The sequence below is a fragment of the Sparus aurata genome, chromosome 4 (genome assembly GCF_900880675.1).
Source record: "Sparus aurata chromosome 4, fSpaAur1.1, whole genome shotgun sequence".
Taxonomy (NCBI): Eukaryota; Metazoa; Chordata; class Actinopteri; order Spariformes; family Sparidae; genus Sparus; species Sparus aurata.
Genome location: NC_044190.1, coordinates 14,880,563 through 14,901,216, shown reverse-complemented (window position 1 = coordinate 14,901,216; position 20,654 = coordinate 14,880,563). Strand labels below are relative to the sequence as shown.

At 38.7% G+C, this 20,654-nt stretch overlaps 1 protein-coding gene across 1 annotated transcript in view; it reads left to right on the top strand.

Annotated features, from left to right (window-relative positions):
* luzp2 (leucine zipper protein 2) overlaps positions 1–20,380 on the top strand; it is a 172,664-nt gene extending 152,284 nt beyond the window's left edge. The window contains exons 9-12 of the mRNA XM_030414425.1: positions 1,378–1,545; positions 9,995–10,099; positions 13,327–13,401; positions 19,501–20,380. Of these exons, the coding sequence (XP_030270285.1) occupies positions 1,378–1,545; positions 9,995–10,099; positions 13,327–13,401; positions 19,501–19,608 (456 nt within the window). The 3' untranslated portion in view covers positions 19,609–20,380. The remainder of the gene's footprint in view (positions 1–1,377; positions 1,546–9,994; positions 10,100–13,326; positions 13,402–19,500) is intronic.
* The last annotated feature ends 274 nt before the right edge of the window (positions 20,381–20,654 follow it).

Below are 20,654 nucleotides of genomic sequence, written 5' to 3'. Positions count from 1 at the left end.
ATAATATAAATGGAGACATTTTTATTTGCCCATTATATTTCCAGAACTGTTTAAAAAAGTTTTCCTCAATGTAATAAGCTCCCAAGAGCAGCATTTGAAAATAGAAATGTGGCTAAAAGGGTCCTACAAATATAAACCAACTGAATCAGTATGAAATTGTGCTGCTCTTGTCTTTTGTTTTTTTAGTCTTCATCAAATAATCTTTTGAACATTCTTCTGTAGTCTCTCATCTGGCCATTTAACCCTCAGTGTCAAACACTGCGTACTAGCGCTGCAATTAACGATTCAATGTCCATTAATCTGTTGATTATTTTCTCAGTTAATTGATTCGTTTGGCCCATAGATTGTCAGAAAATGCCCCCAAAAAGGTCCTAATTCAGTTTGATTCAACTCAATATGAATTCAGTTAGAGGACATTCAGTTACAATGCTAGTTTTGAATGGATGTGAAATAATTTCTGAGAGAACTAATGGTGTTAAGTTTACAAGGAACCCTCTAACTTGGTGCATTACAAAAATAATATTGTTTACACTGAGTATTGAAGTCAGTGGATTCAGAGATTTGCGTTTAAAATCTATGGAGAAATGAATGGGATATTGTTTTGATTTTATCATCTAACTATTAGAAATGCTGAAGTAAAGAAGAAGAAAGTAATGAAAGATGTATTTAACAAAAACTCTGATTAGAAAATTACCCAAACCAATAAACCCATAATCAAAATAGTTGATTAACCTAATTGTAGTCAGCGAATCAATTAATTAATCATTGCAGCTCTACTGAATCGAGAAAAAGCATCTACATTTTTTCAGTAGAGTAAGTTACGTGTCGTAATATTTGTCTGTATGGTGTAGTTTAGAGGATGCAGATTAAGTATACCTCCCAAAAAGCACATTTTCATGGCAATATCCTCATTAGTCAGAATATGTTCATAATGTTCAGCCTCAGCATGTTGTGCACATGCAGCAGCTTTAATTTATGATCTTATGTTTATATGTGGTTATTGACACACTGTCACTGGAGGCAGGACAGATGAGTTAAAAATGCACGGGGGAAAAGTGCTGATTAGGAAAACAAGTAATTCCGGTGCTCAGCTCAGGAGGATTCACATGAGGGGCTGTCGTAAAATTAATAAACCACAATACCGTCCATTATTATTATTGATTGAAAGCAAATGATCTTTTGAGCATTTCTCCTTTTTTATTACCCCTGGTGAGTTCCACATCATGTCTTGCTTAACGACGCTTCCTAGCTGCTCTAAAGACACTTACAAGGCCTCCTTTGGCTTCAGCGCTTAAGTACATTTCTCGTGTGGATGGATGGAAGGAGCCACGGGGGACTCAGAAACCGTCTCTTGTGTGTAATTTTGTTTGGGGACAGGAGTCTCAGATGAAGGCGCTGAAGGACACAGTTCACATCTGCTTCTCAGCTGTCCTGCACAACCAGCCCAGCAGCAGTCACAGATTTCCCGCCTCTCCTACCCACTTGTTCAGATACTCATCACTCATCAACAGCTCTAGAGTCACCTTTCAGCAGCCACATGCCAAGGTAATTCAGTATTCCACTCGGCTCCATCTGATGTAATGTTTATCTAAGGGAAGGCTGGGGTTGTTGTAAAAATCCAACCTTTTTGTATTTAATGAATCGGTCGACTGATGCGCTCAGTCTACCATATATCTACTTTAAATGATTCCCCGGTGTCCTTGAACTGACAGGTCGTCTCACTGTAAGACGTCAACACGTGCTCTGCGAAGATGTCACAAAGATTTATACTGTGCAGTATTGATTTTGCTATGTTTATATTGTTCATCATGAAGTAAATAGGCCTTGTAAGTACTCTGAAAATGCTTTGACACTTGAAATCACATCTGTTGTCTCACATCAACTTCTCTTCATCTAAAACAGAAGTCTTGAAAATCACTGAGAGCACATTTATTCATCAAAGTCCAATAAATTAAGCTATTTTCTGTTTTTGTTATCTCACACATATTTCCAAGAAAATGATTGGCTTTAGTGAATGAATTGATAAAGGTTTCCTTATCGTTATCAAATCATTATTTTTGATTTAGAAAAAAGAAAGAACATTTGCAATTGTTCACAACAACAAAGCCTATTTTAGACATTTTACCTGCATTTGTGGAAACCAATTATTTAAGGTGCATAATTGTTTCTCATTCTTCGTGTGTGGGTGAATATAAGCAAAAAATACACAACAAACGTGAAGTCACCAAAACAAAACGCTTTAAACATTAGTGCAATTAGTGGCAATTTCATCCTTAACTGTCAACTTGCTCTCTGGACTACACTTACTGTTCTAAAGTCTCAAACTAAGCTTTACTTCACTGCTACAATTACGGCTTCATTAACAGCACTGGTTATTCAATAACCATCGACTCTCAAATTATAAAATGATTCCAGGTCATGGATTGACTCGCACACACAGTCTTGCTCACATCGAGCTGTCTCCTCTCAATTACACACTGTTGTGTCTTGCTCGGTTTTGTGATGGTGTTACCTCGTGAAAGGTGGCAAATGAAGAGCTCGCGTAACTGGTTTTGGTCGACAAAGACATTAAAGTAAGTAAATACTTTTAAAGGCAAAGGATAAGCATGCCCATATGCAAGCAATTGTACAGATTAGTGCAAACATAAAGGTGCTAACACAACAAATTTAGCAAAGCTGCTGAAGGACAAACGTGTCCTCTCTGCTCCTTCAAGACATTCATGAATTTGTTGACAGCTTCCATTTAAATGTCACTTTAGCATTGAAAAAGATGGCTGTTGTTGACTGCTGCTGATTATTGCCACAGTCCTGTTGTTGGCCCTCAGACAGAAGCTTCAGTCAATGTGAACATGCATGGGTATGTCCAGAAGTAAATTCACGTAAATGCTGTTCTGCTTGCTAGATTTATCTTTTAAAAAATATCTAAAATTCAATGTTGTGTCAATTTTTCCCCATTGTATTAAAAATGGTGAATGGCAAATAACATTTTACTAGGTACTGTACCAAAGTTCGAAATTCAAGTATCGTGACAACACTACTAAACAGAGATGGTCTTGAGTCACTGTTTTGATGACTTGCAACTTCACACGATATGAAATAACTGACTAGAGACTCGACTAAGGCTGGGAAGTGAAAGACTTGTGAAATACATGAAACGTGTTAATTTTGTGTTTTCAGTTTAGTGTTTTGTAATCTGGCTTTCAGTGTTTAACTCTTCAAAGGTGATGTGGGGAATATGGTTTGATTGAGAGGAAATTAAGAGGAGCTTTCATTAAGTTTTATGTTTTTGTTTTATTATAGTTATTTCACTAACTCTCAAACTAATTACAGTCATTGTTACACTTTTTGAACAGGTTGGACACATTGGTCACTAATAACATTATTAGACCGATACTAATACCTTGTATTTTCTCTTTTTAAAGAACAGATACTGCAGGAAAGACTGAAGTATGAACAAGTGACTAAATTTGGGACTTGACATGAAACAGCCTTTGACTTGAAAAAAATGACTTGGGACTTGGCCTAACTGACATGCCTGGTAACAATGCTAGCAGTGAACATTTACTGCAGTTGAAATCAAGATATTCAAAGCAACACATTTTGTGTCATAAATACACATCAATGTGGTAATCGTGGATGCAGGCTGAGTGCAAAATGCATTTCTACAGTCATTTGATGTGACCTGAAGCATGACCAATGGGCCTTTATCACAGCAGACATTTTGACTTGCCATAACAGGGAGAGCACAAGTGTGATTTATACAATTAACACTGGCTCTTTTCCATTTAAGTACATCAGTGGACCATGTCAAAGAGCTAGCATGCAAAATAACAGTGCCCTGCAACAGGAAAAGCTAAATTGAGTGCAGCCCTTATTAATCTTATTAATTACACCTGTGGCTTAATCTGCTTGGTCATGTCGAGGTGTCAGCAATGAGAAAAAAGCTGGCAGCACAGAGGTTTCTTCATGATATCACTCCAATCTGATTGAGTGACCGCAGTTAAAACACGACGGTTACAGTGTCTCAGGATGGAAATAAGATAAGTTTGTTTTGTAAAGTGAAAATGCAGAGCAATTGGGATTTGGGATTTGCCTCTGTAATGGCAGAGTATAATTTTCTCTCTGACTTTCCAGATAAGATAAAAGCAAGCTGCTGTTTTTTCCTCCCCGCTCCACGCTGTGTAAACACATTCAAATTGAAATTCATTTCACATTGTAACTCCCAGCTTGGTGACATCATGGAGTATAGCTTGGTGCCAAGATATTCACCTCACTGCACTTCAGAGTGCACATAATGCACTGTCTGGGATAAGAATTTTAGTGTTAGCCGATTATTGCCTCCTTTTCAAGTGGCTATTTGTCAATCTGATGCCCCGAATATCACTCTGCAGAGAGAAATATTCCAGGAAATAATTATTATGAAATATAACATTGGGAAAACACAATTTCAGAGGTTGTTCGGAATAATAACACGTCAAAATCAAGCAGCAGTCTAAGTAATTTATGTCAGTCTTTATATGCTATGGTGTGGTAGCTTTGGAAGTTAAGCCCAATTACTAGAGGGCATTATGGGTGTTTTGGTATATTGGACTTAAAATTAGTTCTCTATGAAATTATTAACTCAATGTGACACAGTCTTTGTTTGGAGCCTATCAAAGTCAAGGTCACAGCCAACTCAACTAAGGGCTCAGGATTTAATCCCTTTTAAGAGTAAAAAAAGAAAAAGGTGGCTGCCAAGAGGATTCATTGTAAAAAATAGGATTATGCCATCAGTGTAGATATTGGTTCTTGTTTTATTAGGGGATCACTTTGACATTTTAAGACAAATGTCAAGTGTTTACCCAGTCAAAACCTTCTTGTTCTTCAAAAACAACCAATACTGACTGATTCAGAACAACATTTCTATGTGCCTCCATACGCCTGAAGAAATAGAGCTGAAATGCAGGAGAATATAGACATCACTTTTGTTTCTTGAAAATATACTTCATGGGTACCTACGGTCATTTTTCCCTCTACCAAGCAGTCATGTCAACCTCAATCAGCGATTAGGTTAGTTCTGATTTCTGAAAAGCAGTCCCTGCAGTCACTTTGAAATCATCAAGTCGGCCACAGCACCACAGTGGCTTATCTGCCATGATCCTGGTGAGCAATTCTGTCTTTAAGAGGCTTTTCTGTCCTCGAAGCAGTCGCAATTTACTCTGCGTCTCTTTCTAAAAGATTTGACATGCCACTTAAGGAGAATTCTCTTTTTTTGTTTTCTTTATTTGCTTCAGTACCACCACCACTACCACTGTCCCTCTGCTGTGGCCTGGTACAAAACAACAAACTGTAATTGACACTTCCTGTCCACATTTAAACGCTTGCCACTTTTTGAAGCAAAACAAGATTATTCCATTATCATAACTTTATATTTCCCCGTTATCTTTCTTCCATTATGGTGAACTCCATAAATGCGTGCACATGGGCCAAATAAGCATATCACAACAGACAAGACAAGTAAAGGAAACTCAAGGAAGGCGTGGGTGGATTTGTCTATGCTAATGAAGTTTTTACTTCCCACTTCATTAGCATACAAATAGCCGAACTCCACTTGTGAGCAGTTGCTTCCTCCATTATCTCCCGTAGCCGCTGTTCACTTTGACGGGTTGTCTGATAAATCTGAGTGCGTCTTCACTGTAAAGCTTACTGAGGTGCTCCTTCTGTCCACTCTGCCTGTGTGTCTTGAGGTGGGCCAAATCTCATTTAAATCACTGCCAAATTTATTTCAAATTAAGTGGTTCAAAAAAACAAAACAAAAACAACCCACAATACCACTCACTGTGCATAAAAGAGCAAACCAGCCCATAGCTGAGAATTAGGAAACAAGCCTCCGACAAAGAGGCAAAGGTCAGGAACGTGGCTCTTTGACGACCATGAGGTGTGCCTCATTATGCCCATTAACATCAAAGTGCTCAGCAGTGTTATTATTACATCCTCTATCCTATGTTTCTGTTGTGTAGGTTTGAACCTGAAATATTGGTCAAAGTAACTAAAACTGAACGCATCGACCTAGATATGATAATGTTTTCGGAAAATGCATGGCTAATCATATGCTGATTATCGTTGATTATCAAAATTACCTAATTATTTTGCACACAGGAGGGTGTGATGGTACTACCACCAATTTTGAAAGACCAAAAATTATCCAAAGCTTTATTCCCTAACTGGATGATAAACATACATTATAGTTTCCTGAGCACACTAAAGACTAAAATCCGCTTTGTGTATCGGCAATCCAAAGACAGTAAGTGCAGAGGTGCTTGTTCAAGCACTCACTGACACCACTTCCAGCTTCACGCTCACAGTTAGAGTTAACAAATGGGCCTTAAGCTCTGGTAGATGCTACAGATAAGACTCTTCCAGACCTTGCCTCTCACACACTCATGTGTAGGCACACAGATATATACACAATGCTGGTGAAAGATTCATTATTGCGAGGATGCAGAGATCAGCAAGATTGGAGTGGAAGTTGCTTCATATTTAACAGTCTCAGGGAGGGAGCCAAGTCTTGTGGTCCAATAGCATGCAATTTTCATCAGAGTAATGGGAGATGATGTCTTAGATGCTCAGAGCAGTGTGCTGGAGGAGAAATCGGGCATTTCATTGCCCTGCTCTCACCACTTGCTGTTTACTTTTCTGATTGTTTCCTTGTCTATATAAATCGGAAGAATATTCATCTCTGCCATGCAAAGAGGAGATAGTAGGTGTTTGAAAGAAACAGCTGAATTCGGATGGGTAATAACATTTGCATTATTCAGCAAATGTGAGAAACCGTACTACAAAGTCGACTTCGCTAAAAGTTACTCATAAAGCTTTTTTTAGTCAATTTAATTAGTGTTAGATATTAAAAATGTTCAGATTGTCAATTAAATATACATGAAGAGAAACTTATTGTATTAATATCATTAATGTTTATTTGTATAGGGACAAGTATAAAACATAAACTGGTGCCCCACACCACAACATTAAGAAATTTACAATTAACCAGAACTTGTTAAATGTTCTCAGTTTGACCATTTCATCTTGTTTTTACTGGATGATAACTGGCTTTATGGAGACAGATGCAGTACTTCTTCCATTGCTATTCTTTGAAATTCTGCATTTTGTGGGGGATGCTGTCAAAATGAAAGAAATAATGCATGAAAGGTTCGCCCCGAAAGTGGTCACTTCCACAAGTAAAGCCAATTCCACTGAATCTGTCTAAAAAGATGTTGTTTGAGCTGACAATGTAAGAATGAGGTTTGACAGTGACAGGTTAGGACTGCTCCTCTTCATGCTGCAACCATCTCCGCTTTAGGTTCTCAAGGGACAACTTTTAACCCAGTTATGAAAGGTACTGTGCACTAGTCTTTGCAGAAGAGTGGCTGCAGCAGACAGACAGAAGAACTTTTGGAGAAATATCTGCTGTACAAACTCTGCTTATGTTTAACTGTTTTGGTGCTTAAAAGAAAATTATGTGATAAAAAAAGCAGAAAAAAAAACATTATCTCGTCTTAGCATAATTTCACATATAAGCTTTGTGTTATAATGTCAAAATGTTCAAATGTATCTCTGTCCGGGAACAGTTTATTGGAAATATGTGGTAGACAGCAGGGAAAGGATGCATTTATCTGGTCCAAGGATCATTTCTTATATTTGCTTTGTGTTGCACTGTCCGATTGTTTCAAATGAGTTGTGTCTGAAAGGTGAAAGGTCGAACATGTTTATATTCTGCACATACCTCATTGGATAACGTCCGCATGAGCCACTGACCTGTGGTTTAGTAGTACAGTTAGCTAGTGGCCGACTTTTCGATCGCCTGTTGATGGAGTGTCAAGTAGTTTGTACCTCACTGTAAGTAAAAACGTGAGCTGCCCCTAAATAATGTCAACAGTGCTGATGCAAAAGGGTCAACAGGAGGCACCTGCTGCACTCAGGGCAAGTACAAGAAAACATTTTCCACCACACTCAGTTTGGATGAAGATTTCCACTTCCCCGAGAGAGAGAAGTTTCCATATATATCGTGTCATTGTTTGAATGACTGTGTCTAGTGAGTGATAAAAAATGTTGACTGAATGTTGTGAAATAGATTACTATGCAATCTCCAGAGAGAACCTTCTCATGTTTGATCTCTGTCGATCTTGTTTTCCAGACATTGTTTTGGTCATTTTGCAGAGGTTCACTCCACTGAAACATCATTGTTTATCAGACGTGGCCCTCACAGTCTGAAATCAACAAACCACATTAACACTGGCCTATTTGTCCTGGGGAAAGTAAACTCTGCTGTTGGGGCAAGTGAAAATAAAAGTGATGTCTAATGTAATGTTATCTTAAAACAAATCGTGTACTGTATCACCACTGTTACTAACGCTGCATGGAGAAAGAAAGAAAAAAAAAAAAGATCCCTAGAGGCTTAGACCCATGTGCTGTTGGAGGAGCACCATTCTGTCCATCTATCATTGAGGCTAGCTGGTTTGCGTGGTTTGCTAACCTGGGGCAATGTTTGAATTGTCCCAGCTATGATTCAGAAGTTTGTGTCTGTTGTTTGCATTAATAAGTTAAAATTAGTGTCAAAATCCCTGTTAATTTTATACATTATCTAATAGGCCTATACTTAACAATTCGGACAAGTAAGTTTGGCTCACTTACAAAAAAAACAAAAACATCTAAAAAAACATCTGTCTGAATGAGTGTAACTCCAAGCCAAGAATGTCACTCAAAGCTGATCTGTGTATGTTTATACAGACGTCGGTTGCAGCTGGTTTGCATGTCGGATTTTATGAACTTGCTCAGAAGCACGAACTGGACAAGATCCGCGCTGAGCGTGACTTCTGCCTCACAACAATTACGTATTAATTATCACAGTCACCATTTTCACCTGAAGCTAACATCTGCAGCCATAAATGTAACTGTTACTGTAAGCCCAGCTAATCAGCCATGATCTGAAGAGGTGCTGTCAACCTCGCCATCCAACTCTGAGTCAATAGATGCTGTCACACGAAAGCAATATTATTGTACATTATATGTACAATATAATACAACAAACATTGCGACAAAGGGAATTTAAATTATTAAAAAGTAGCCATACACAGTAATATGGATCATTGAGGATACCAGACACTGAGATGCATCGCGATGCGTCGAGCATCGTGCTGTATTCAAATTGTTGACAGCTGAAACGTAATCGAATCAAATTGTGAGGCCAATGAAGATTCACAACTCTACAAGTTAGCCAGTAGACAACTGCACATTTACATTTTACTTCATAACAAACTCAACACTTGACAAAGATGATGAAAAGGCCTTGTTTTTTGCTTTATATACCTGGATAACTACACCTGCGACAAATGTGCCTCCTCATAGACTTCCTTTGTGACGACTGAGAGAAACTTTGCACCATATAAGAAAGATTAATGCCAGATATGGCCACAAAAATTGTAGTAACCATGTAAGTATTACTTTTGACAACATGTTAGCATACCAAATGAAACGGGTTGTGAACAGGCTAAGAATGGCTGTAAAGTTTTACTTTGATATAACCAACAAAAAGTCACACCAGACTTCTTTTGCTCCATTTAAACCTATTTTGTAGAGTAAAAAAAACCAGCTGGTGTGGTCGTGTGGATGGCTTCAGACTTGTGAAGTGTTTGATGTTTGTACTGTATATGGGATGGCTGAATATTACTGGGTGACCTCCAGGCTGTAGTGCTTCAATAATTCTCTTTTTAGTTATTCAACACTGTTTCTTTTACTCTCTTTACTCTGCCGCCTGCTATGATACACTCATTCCAGTCATTTATTATTAACTGCAAATAAATAAACTGAATTAGTTTAAATGGACAAGAGATAAATTAAACATTTCTGAACATTTGAGTGAGAACTGTTTACTTCTGGAGAACCTCAGGCCCACTGCTGCGTCAACGAGCCATTTTTTATTTTTAACCCCAAGTTAAAATGTTCCCTTTCTCTCCCACAGGATATCTCTAAAGTTCAGAGAATTGTCACAGCCACTAAATCACCCGTGAACACTGGAGTAATGAGGAGAGAGAGTGGCGGAGTCAAAGAGTGCCAGATGGAAAAGGTGAGCCTTTGGAGTAATTAAACTGTAATGGCTTATGTGACCCGAGGGCCTGTACCCATGAGTGAGGTTCACCTGTTCACCGAATTCATGCTCAAGTCCCTCATCAGGAACCAAACACGCCATGTTCACTCTGAGTGTCTTCGTCAGGTCCATTAGCTGGAAAACTTCCTGCAACAAGTCTCAGCTTGATGGCACGTTCTTAGTTTTTGTCTTGTTCAACTTTTACAGCTAAAATTTTTGGTGAATTAGGTCTTACTGCCCATTACCAAAAGATTACAATCTTCCTAAAGCTAAAAACAAACTACTCTGTAAGGCAATTAACAATATAAATTAATAAAAAGTTTGATATTGCAGTCCTTTATAGAGCAAAATCAAGTTACCATTTCAAGCTTCTCGAATGTGAGGATTTGTTGCTTCTCTTGTTAAAATAATGTTAAGCAGAATATCGCTTTAGTTAAAAAATGATATCCAAAGAAATAATTTAAAAATATAAAATATCTATTAAAACCTTTAAAAAAACTAGTGTCATACATACAGTGTATATATATATATATATATATATATATATATATATATATATATATATATATATATATATATATATATATATATATATATATATATATATATATATATATAAATAATTTCTACTGGCCATGTGAATGAATTATAAATGTACGTAAGAAATGAGACCTTCTCCGTCTCTCTCGGTTGCTACAAGCCTGTGGGTGATTTGTTTCAGTTGTTTCATGCTGCTGGAGTGATTTTCTGTGACAGTCCAAAGGATGTGACTTCACGCACATTCTGAAGTGCCTCATCTCTGCTCTGCTAACAGAGAGCAACAGTAGCTAATGTTGTTTTAGAAATGGAGTCCCCTAAGATAATCAAAAAAACTGGCACCAGCACAACACAGAAGTTCCACAGAGCCCCTTTAATATTGCAAAGTCCACTTGACTAACACTTACAAGGACTAGAAAGTGCTGCCGCTGCATCACTTATTGAGGTACTTTGTTACTAATGCTAGTTCCACAAAGCAGCAGAAGCATCGCTATAATCATTTCCTCAGCGACCTACCCAGGAAACATGTTGTTCAACTAAAAGATTACTCAAATATTCTTAAAAATAATGATAATGATAATCAAAAGATAATTTGATGATTAAATTCAGGTAGTGGCAGACCTGCTAACAAAGAACTAAAAGTAGCTCATAGAAGAATGTTATGCATTTTCCTGCGTAGGGCAGGAAGCCTGAGAGTGAGCCACGGGGAATAATTAAACTTCTACAGTGTTTTAGAACAGTTTGAGAGAAATGATTAATTGATTAGTCAATCATCAGAAAAACTGGCATGGCTGATGATCTATTCAATTATTAAACAGTCCCATGTTCCAGTTTCTCAAATGTGAGGATTTGCTTCTTTAATTTTTTTGCATATCCTTGTAAATTAATTTTATCGGTGGGTTTGGACTGTTGCAGATAAAACAAGCAATCTGAGGACATCGCATGGGGCTGTGACAATGTAGGGACTTAATAATCAACCCTAAATGATCAGTCAAAATGAGCATGATAGTTAGTTGCCGACTTAAATCACATGTACAGGGTTTTAGCAATTAAATGTAACTCCAACTGTTTGGGAGAGTGCTTTTCACTCTTCACAACTGCACTACTTCTGTGCAAACATAGTTTCACACCGGGGATCTTCATTGGAACATTAAAGGGAGCCGAGTGCATTGCTTGGCACTTTGAAAGCCATTATTGATGGAGGAAAGAGAGAAGCAGTCACTGACCTCTCCAATTCTGTTTTTTGTGATGGAGTTCAGTACCTTACAGTCACCGACCTGCTTCTGTAAGATCCAGGCAGCTGTGAGCAGTCAGTTATCAGGGAGGCTTCGAATAAGTATCTCCATCCGTGTCAAAAGCAAGAGGATTTGAAGAAGGCCGGGGAAGCGAACAGGGTCCATAAGGATTTCTGACAAGTGGCTATCAAGAACTATTACAGATATAAGTTGATAAACCGCCAGAGACAAGGGAGTAAGGAGGGATGCCACCCAGAGAGGAAATTACCCTCTGCGGAAACGGTGTCAACGAGATTGTTCTTTAATGAAATCGTGCCAAAAACAATGTTCACTGGTGTCCCATAATTGATTATATAATTTTGGCAGGGTTGTAAAAAATCCTGTACCAGGAGGGAGAAGCATTCTGATACAGATAGGAGGAGACGTATTCGAAACAGAGACTCAGAAATTGTGTTTGCTCGTGAACTCCGCCACATTTCCCCCCCGTCCTCCTCTCCCTGTAGGCTGGGAGGAAATGAGGAGAGACACTTTCTATGAGCGCGGATAGCTTGCAGTCTATGCTTCGGTTTGAAAATGAAATGTGATAGGTTAGCTGCACACTAACGAATGCTTTGCTTTTCATAGACGGACCCCATGCTTAACTGTTTGAAATATATATATTTTTCATACAAAATGCATTAGGCTTGAGATTGTCTCATGGTGGTGTGAAGCATCCACGCGTTCATCGTCATTCATCATTCATCCTTCTCGTGATTTGATGCATGTTGCGTACAGCAGGAGCTTCAAGCAAGCGATTTACAATTTAACAAATAAGATTAGGGAGAGGTAATTAATGGAGATGCTGATGTGACAAATGTTTTGGTTCATCCTGCGTAAAGCTTACATAAGATTACTGTGCTATTACCATGCACACAGAATTCCACTTTATCACAGTAGGCAAATGATTGGCAATGCAATTAGCCACGTGATGTAACATCCTGTAGGGGCTGCGCTAATGATTATTTTCTGTAATGATTATTTTATGATTGGCTGTTAAGTCCATGAAATGCCAAATAAAATGCAGAAAAATGCTCATTTCAATGTTTGACAGGGCTAAGATGTAAATAAATGACAGTCTCACGACAAGTAAACAGGAGTACAAATACCAATAGAATAGCATTTTTTTATTTTTATCCAGTACACACGTAAACAGTTAACCTAAATTGCTATAATAAACCCAATGAGACATTAATTGGATGATTCTATGGTTGTGTAAGAAGGTAATGACACTTCTCATAGCTTTGAGTGAAACTCAAAAGGGCATATTAATGTCACCGGTGTGGGTAAATTCATCTAATCTGGTTTCACTGAATACATGCAGCTGGGAAGTTAACACGACTTTCCCAGCATGCACTCTTTACACTGCACCAAAATATTTTCCCTCTGCTCCTTTAGGTCGGGGGCGACTGCTTCCAGAATCAGACGGAGGGATCAGCCCCGGAAAGTAAAAAGCTTCCAGAGCCACAGCAGGTGAGTTGCACTTGACATTTTATGGCGATGATAACAGATGCAGACATTAAAAAAAAAAACGACTCTTTTGCTGCGGTGAGTTCTTGTTCTTCTTCACCTCTACAAGAATTAATCAGGGGAAATGTCTTCAGAATAATGCTGGTGTTATTCTGTGTTATTTTCTTATTCAAACTGAATCTCATGAAACAACCAAAACCTGCAATGTGTTAGTACATCTCAAAATATTTACCTACTTCCCGGCCCTGCCTGTGGCACACAGCCCAAGGCTAATTTTTACCTTACTGAAGACATACATCTTTATATAAATATAAAGTAAATGTTATTAAACTTTCTTAAAATTAAGGTTATAGCTAAAATTACAAGAGTGAATATGTTTGGGGCTATTTTCAGCTGTGGATTAATACGACGTGCTGTCTTATAATATGTTTGTGGGATTCAAATCAATTCTAGTGTGTGTGTGTGTGTGTCTGTGTCAGTGCGGATGCCGAAACATGGCAGGCAGTGCAGCTTTGCTAATTGTGGCTAATTGATGTGTTCTAAATACCCCCCCCCACACACACACACACACACACACACACACACACACACACACACACACATATGTATATATACAAACAAATGTAACTAACTCAGGGTGACTACACAATGACAGATGAAGAAGTAACCGAACCAAAGCACAGCAAATGAAACAGAGTGATGGAACGACACATCGCATTCCTGAAAGAAGCAAACCAATCTGCTGAAACCAAACATTGAGTGTGCCAATGTCACATATAGTATGTGTTCTCCAGTGCCCTGCCAAACCCAATGCATAACTGCCGCCCTCCTCATATTATTGAATTGAGTCACACCTGTTTGGCGATAGCAGATGGTACAGCAAAACAATGCATCTCATTTCAATGCTTCGCAATACTGTGTAACTGAACAACCGTCTTGCATTCCAAGTGGCAGCGATCCATTTTTAGACACGCCGACTATTTGCACAAGAATACAAGAATAATTCAAGAGAGATCTCGACAAAATGGGCAGATTTGACTTCACCAGTTTGTTTTGTGCCAGAGAGATATTCAGATGAGAGCGCCTGACAAATGCCTTTTTATGTAATACAAGAGTGGACTGTGTCACTGATTCAGAGCGGTACAACCTAATGCTATTCTGTTTTAGATCCAGTGCAATGAAATAGTTATACATAATATGTTAAATGTTATTGAAGTCAAAGGCAGTTCATTCCTTGAGGCATTTTGTGCCATTCTGTATCAACACAAGATTAAAGACAAGCAGAAAATACAGCAAAAGGAGTAAATCTGTGTTAGTTGACAAAGTGTGTGGAACAGTAGTGTTTTTTTTTGCTTCCTCTGATGTTACACTTTTTAAAAAGAATGGCAATATCTTCTTGGAGCTGTAGCAAAGTTTACAAAGGAATGGATGACTTGTAACGTCTCATTCTTCTTGATGTTTCAGTGTTTCTCTTTTTTATCTCATCAATTGGGAAGTTTTCACATTGTACTGCAGCACTGAATCTACAATCGACTCTCTCATCCTGCTGTCTCCTCCCGGTATCCCTCATGCACAGCGCTTGCCATTCATGGCGCAGTAAACAATTTGATTAGCAATGATTGGCATTTCGGTCTCTGTGGATCAATCTACATTAAAGTGCCCTCCGTCCCTGTCACTACTCCACCTTCATTATGTGTTCTCATGTTCCATTGACTTCAAGGCTGAGTGGCATCTCCCCTTACGCTCAAATGTTTTTGGAGGAAAAGACTATTCTTCTCGTCTTGCACCTGTAGTGCTATTTTGTAAGACACAAAGGAGCCTTTAAATAAAATAGAGCAACATCTGCACTTTTAGGTGAAATAAATTGTACAATAAGGCCTCCTGCAGTCGCTCGTCTCCCCTGGCTGACTGATCAGACAAAGAGGATCTCACCGATGTGGCCTGAACATCGAGCGTCTGACAGACAACATACCCACAGAGAAGTTTTCAAACAGATTAACTATAATGTCAACAACAAGGAGAGAAATAACATTGTTCCAGCTTGGTAAACAGTGCAGGCTTTGAATCCACAGTGTGCTATCCAACCTGTGTAACATTCATTCAAATGTTCAGCTTAAGTCCATCATCGAGATTCTTTCAGAGTATTCTTTTTGTTAACTCAGAAATATAACTTGCAGCATATCTCTAAAGCACTGTGGCATTAGTATTGTTTGTTTTATGACATTTCTTAATTAATTTAAAAGAAGACAGTGGAAGCATACCAACTGGGGTTTAAATATAACTTGTGTGAATGTGAGGAAAAGGTATTGAAAAAATAAAATAAAATCAACTGAGCCACATGCGCTGTTGTTAAGAAATCTAATGTTATTAGCAAAAATAATTTAGAAATTATTAATAAGTATGCTAAGCCATTATTTATTTGAATTTTAGAAGTCTTAAAAATATTCTGCCTGTTTTGCCAATAAAAGACAATATTTGGGCCTCTGCTGTGTTTGTTTATGGATTCTACAACAAGTGGGGCTCAATATCTTAGAATACTCAAGAAGACATATTTTTTCAAATATATTTGTTTTAGTTGCCAACATATTTCAAGAAATAAAAACCATCTGCCTGCTGTGGCACAGTCAGTTGGTGTACACCCACAAGCAGAGCAGGGAAGAGGGTTACTTCCTCTTCATCAAATGTGTATACAGCCCATGATGCCCGTAGTACTGATACATAGTAGCTGTCTATGTCTGTGGACACTATTATCCACAGACATTTTCACAGACACACACAACTAAAGTCAAATGGAATGTATTTGGCAGTAGTGAAAACCTTTGGGATCTTAGATATATTGACTTGATAAGCGGCATTGCCAGTGATGCAGCTGACAAAGCTGTATCCAAAAATACACCTTTGCTCGAAAACTTCTGGATTTCTTTGAGGGAGTTCCTGCTGGTGATAAATAAGGTAAAACACAGAAAAAGGAAAATCCCAAACCCACATCATAGTGGGCGGCAACAGAGATTGGCAAAAAGCCACAGGAGTGCATTAAGTGAGAGATGGTGTGCTTGCAGATGGAAGAGAGAGTCACTGAGTAGTCTCAGTCACTGAATCACACCCACAGTACATGGTTGGGTTGTAAAATGTACTACTCAGTATTTTTATATTTACTCAACTGCCAAATTATATGATCAGATTTCAAAGTTTTCATTCAAGTCCCCCTAAAAGTGAAGGGATAAATGCATTTTGCCTCTTTGTTTGTTTTGCTTCGAGCCAGGTGATAACACTACAGCCCACTGCCATGCAGAGTGATGTTATAATAATTTGCAAGCAGCAAGCACGCCTTAAGGCACTCTCCAAAGTGACATTGGTAAACACAAAACAGCTGCTATGCTTGGGGAATTGTTTTTTAGTGGCTGTGTGCAGTGCTTAAACATGTCATTGCCAAACATGACTAAAATTATTCAAAATACCAAGATAAACTGCATGTCATTAATGGAATATATCAGATCTCCATAGTTTTTGGCTTTAATATGTAAGCAGGACTTAGTGGGAATAGAAGAATAACAGACACTTCTCCCATACACCCATACACCATTAAATTGCTTTGTGTTTAAATGCGTCACTGAACTGTTCAGACTGCTGTTGCTGTAGTCAGCGTGGGACTTCAAAAACCCTGAGAACTGCTGGTTTTCCATCCCACCAGGTAGTTCATATGCATCCATTCCAAAGTGTGACTCAATGTCTGAATAACTAGAATAAAAACCAGAAGAATTCTCGACCTGTGCCCCGATCCATAGGCACTTCCTGCTACGAAGTCAGCATTTCAAAACCTGATACATCACAGCAGGTTGACAAGGCTGACTTTCCGATTTAACTAAAGCCTCAAAGAGTAATGTTAAAAGCTGTTGGCTTCAGTTATCTGCCTTTGACCAAAGGAAATCAAGTATTGCTGCCTTATAGATAAAAGGAATTGTGCAAAATAATGATGTAGCCTTATGGCAAATGCACTCAGATTACAAGGGTACATCGCGTTCAACCCAACTACCCAAAATGCTTGTTTAGTTTTTGTTTTTTTATTAACAACTGGGTGTTAAGCTGTTCTTAAATATGTACATTGTGTAACAATTAACAAGTTACTCTGTGAAATGTAGGTGGGTCTCTGGTTTTCTTTTAATTTAGATAAAGCTCAAGTGTCAGCAAGTTGGCATCCTTCAGTTAGTTTCACTCTATTCTGCCCGTCGACTGTCAGCGACGGGCACAAAGGCAATGAAAGCAAGGACAGCTACCGAGCAAACAAGGTTGTAAAAAAGCAGGATTTAAACATTAAAGAGTGAGGGGAAGGACATGTCCTCCATGTTTGCTAGACCTCAAGGACACACGCAATGTGTTTTGGTAAGGAACAGTGAATGTACACATAACTTTCATTTACAACTTCACGGGGCACTCATAGGTTGGTTTTCATTGGTTTTGAGTGTTTTCGGGCAACTTTCTTGCCATTTGGAAATATCCAATGTAAACTAGAGAGGAGTGCCCTAATGCAGCTTAGCTTTGGTGTCTGTGCTGCTGAGGAGGAGCAAACTGGCAACAACATTGAGAATGCATTTCGAACCATCCTGTTTTGGGCAATGAGAGGGTCTAGAACAATAGCATTCAGTCTTCATTGTTATCCCTGGGTTTGGGATGGCTGCAGGCCACAGAGCAGTGGGCAATGTGTGTGTGTGTGGAGGGGGGGCAAGGCCATTTTAGTCAGAATCTGGTTTGGTGTCCCTAGGATAAAAAAAAAAAAACACAATATTTTGTTTTGATTCTGGGTCTACATTTGTCCATCTTTTGTTTTCAATGGGCTGCATTCCTAACTCACTTTTTACAAAGCTTTTATTGTACTAACAGTAGCGTACCAAGTTGTCGTCAAATCAAGTAATGCTAAAGTATATCTGTACAGTAATATAGGGCTGGCTAGTGAGGCTAGCGAGTCCTAACCAACATTTTAGTGGTAGGCTAAATACACTTAACACAGAGAGGAAACGCGTTAATATTTCCAAACCAGTAATCAGATTAAAGTACTTATTCCAGTCACTGTGTGTTACTATTATTTTTGTCATTTTCCTTAGTAAAAATATATATTTTTGCTTTCTTCTTGCGTCTCAGGGAGTGATGTCATGTGTGCAACAAGTCACATTTTCAGCACGAGGACAACTCACTCACGTGTTAGACCATGCAGCGACACGAACAACGTGGAGGGAGGAGAGATATGCGCATTTTGTAGCTGGAAATACAGTCATTATTTTGAGTTATTAAAAAAATACAAAACACAAATGCTTGATCAAGGGCCTGGCCCGAGGATAGTCGGGTCGGGCTCGGGCAGAGAATCTAAACTCTGTGGGATCAATTAAAGACGGCCGATGCGTGTAGGAAGGTCGCTTTTAATTGTGTAATATGTTTGTAAGAAAGGAGAGAAATTATTGCATACTAGCGCTGCAACGAAGCTTGCTATTTAATGACTTTCCGTGATCAACGATGTCGGTAAATGGATGGGCTGCTACAGCAGTAGTTGTGTGGTGGTGTTTAACGCGAGTGGCGTGCCGGCCCTTTAAATTGAGAAGCAAGGACTAACAGGGTGACAAAAGCGACTTAGGTGGAGTGGACAAGGCGGACAAGGCGGCTTTTCCTCTTTGTGCGCTTTCGGTCTGAACGCACAGAAAGAGAATGAAGTGCAAAGAAACGCATCACCAGCAATTGGATTTCAAAATAAAAGTTTGAACCTGAACATAAAGAATTAATAGCATTACATAAATAAAATATGTAACTTTCATGCGCAGCAGGGGGTCTTGTTGGCTTGTCCCAAGGCAATGTAATGTTAAACCCTGGTCTTGAAAGGCAACACCTTCATTTAGCTGCATCATAAGAAATAAAAGCCCTTAAAGGGTAGTAATGGCAATAGAAGACTGTCAGTATAACCTTTATATTACAAAAATACATTGTTTTTAATCGCTTTGCATCCCACAGATATTTAGGAGCATTTCCTGCTCAGATTACAGACCACCACATGTCTGCTGTGGAACGTTATTGTGTCAGTCTTGCTCATTATGAATTTTTATCTTCTGAACCTCACAGCAAAGGAGCCAAGCGCAGACTGGAAAATTCGCCACAAAGCTCTCAGACGCCAGCGAGGAGGCAGAGGGAGGCAGCAGCAAAAAGACAAAGCCACATGAAGACAACTGAGCGGACGGCATATCATCCAAAATGCAGAGCTCCTGCATTGCCTGAAGAGCACACACTCGCGCACTCTCACAAAAAACATATGTGCGCCCACACACACACTCACTCACACACACACACACAAACACACACACATACATATCAGCATTGTTTGCGAAAGCTGAGACACTGGAATTGTCAACAAATTTCAAACAGTCATCTGAACAGCTCCATAGTAAAATGGCATGCATTCTAGAAATTCTTTTTAAAGGTAGCAATGGCACTGGTAACTTGTTTCATGATTGTTCATTTGTTGTTTACTTATCCGAGTTTTATTCTGAGTGAGGACACTGCTTTCTAAATGTGTGATCTTTCTAGAAAAATCCCTTTGCACTGGTGAGGTCTGATACTGTATCCTGTGATAAATATATCAATTGACAAATAAGAAATACTACTATTAACTACAACTACTACTGATACTACTACCCAACTTAGAATATTGTTTGTCACTCATTGTAGCAAGGTTAATTTACTCCTCCACGTTTTGAAATATAGAGGCTCAAGTTGGCTGGCCAACTGTTCAACATTTAATATTTCAGCACTCTTTCTGCCTTTAACACTCCAGAGGCAAAGAGCCAAAGACTCACAATGGGTCGTCTCCCTGAGAATGTGCCATGCACTGAGTAGTAACCCCTAGCTACATGTATCTGTGTTATCTGACCTTTCTGTGTCCTTTCAATAAACTGTAATTTTCAGTAAATGTGTGAAGAATAAATGGTTCTTTGTGGGAAAGAAACGAGTGAATATGTTTGTGATACATTGAGAAAAGGGTTGCAAAGAGCAATCGGTATTTACGCCTTACAAGCATTAATTACATGTCCAAAACTTCTAGACAAGGATTTCTGTAAAGAGGTTCTGACATCTCAGGTCGGAGCATAATCTGTATTTTTTAACATAATTTTAAAAATTGACTTGTTGAAGAATTAGCTGATACTAATGAGTTTGGTCACTTCTTTTTACCAAACACTTGCACTTGGGGATAGTCCTTGACCTGGATGATTGCCAATCTT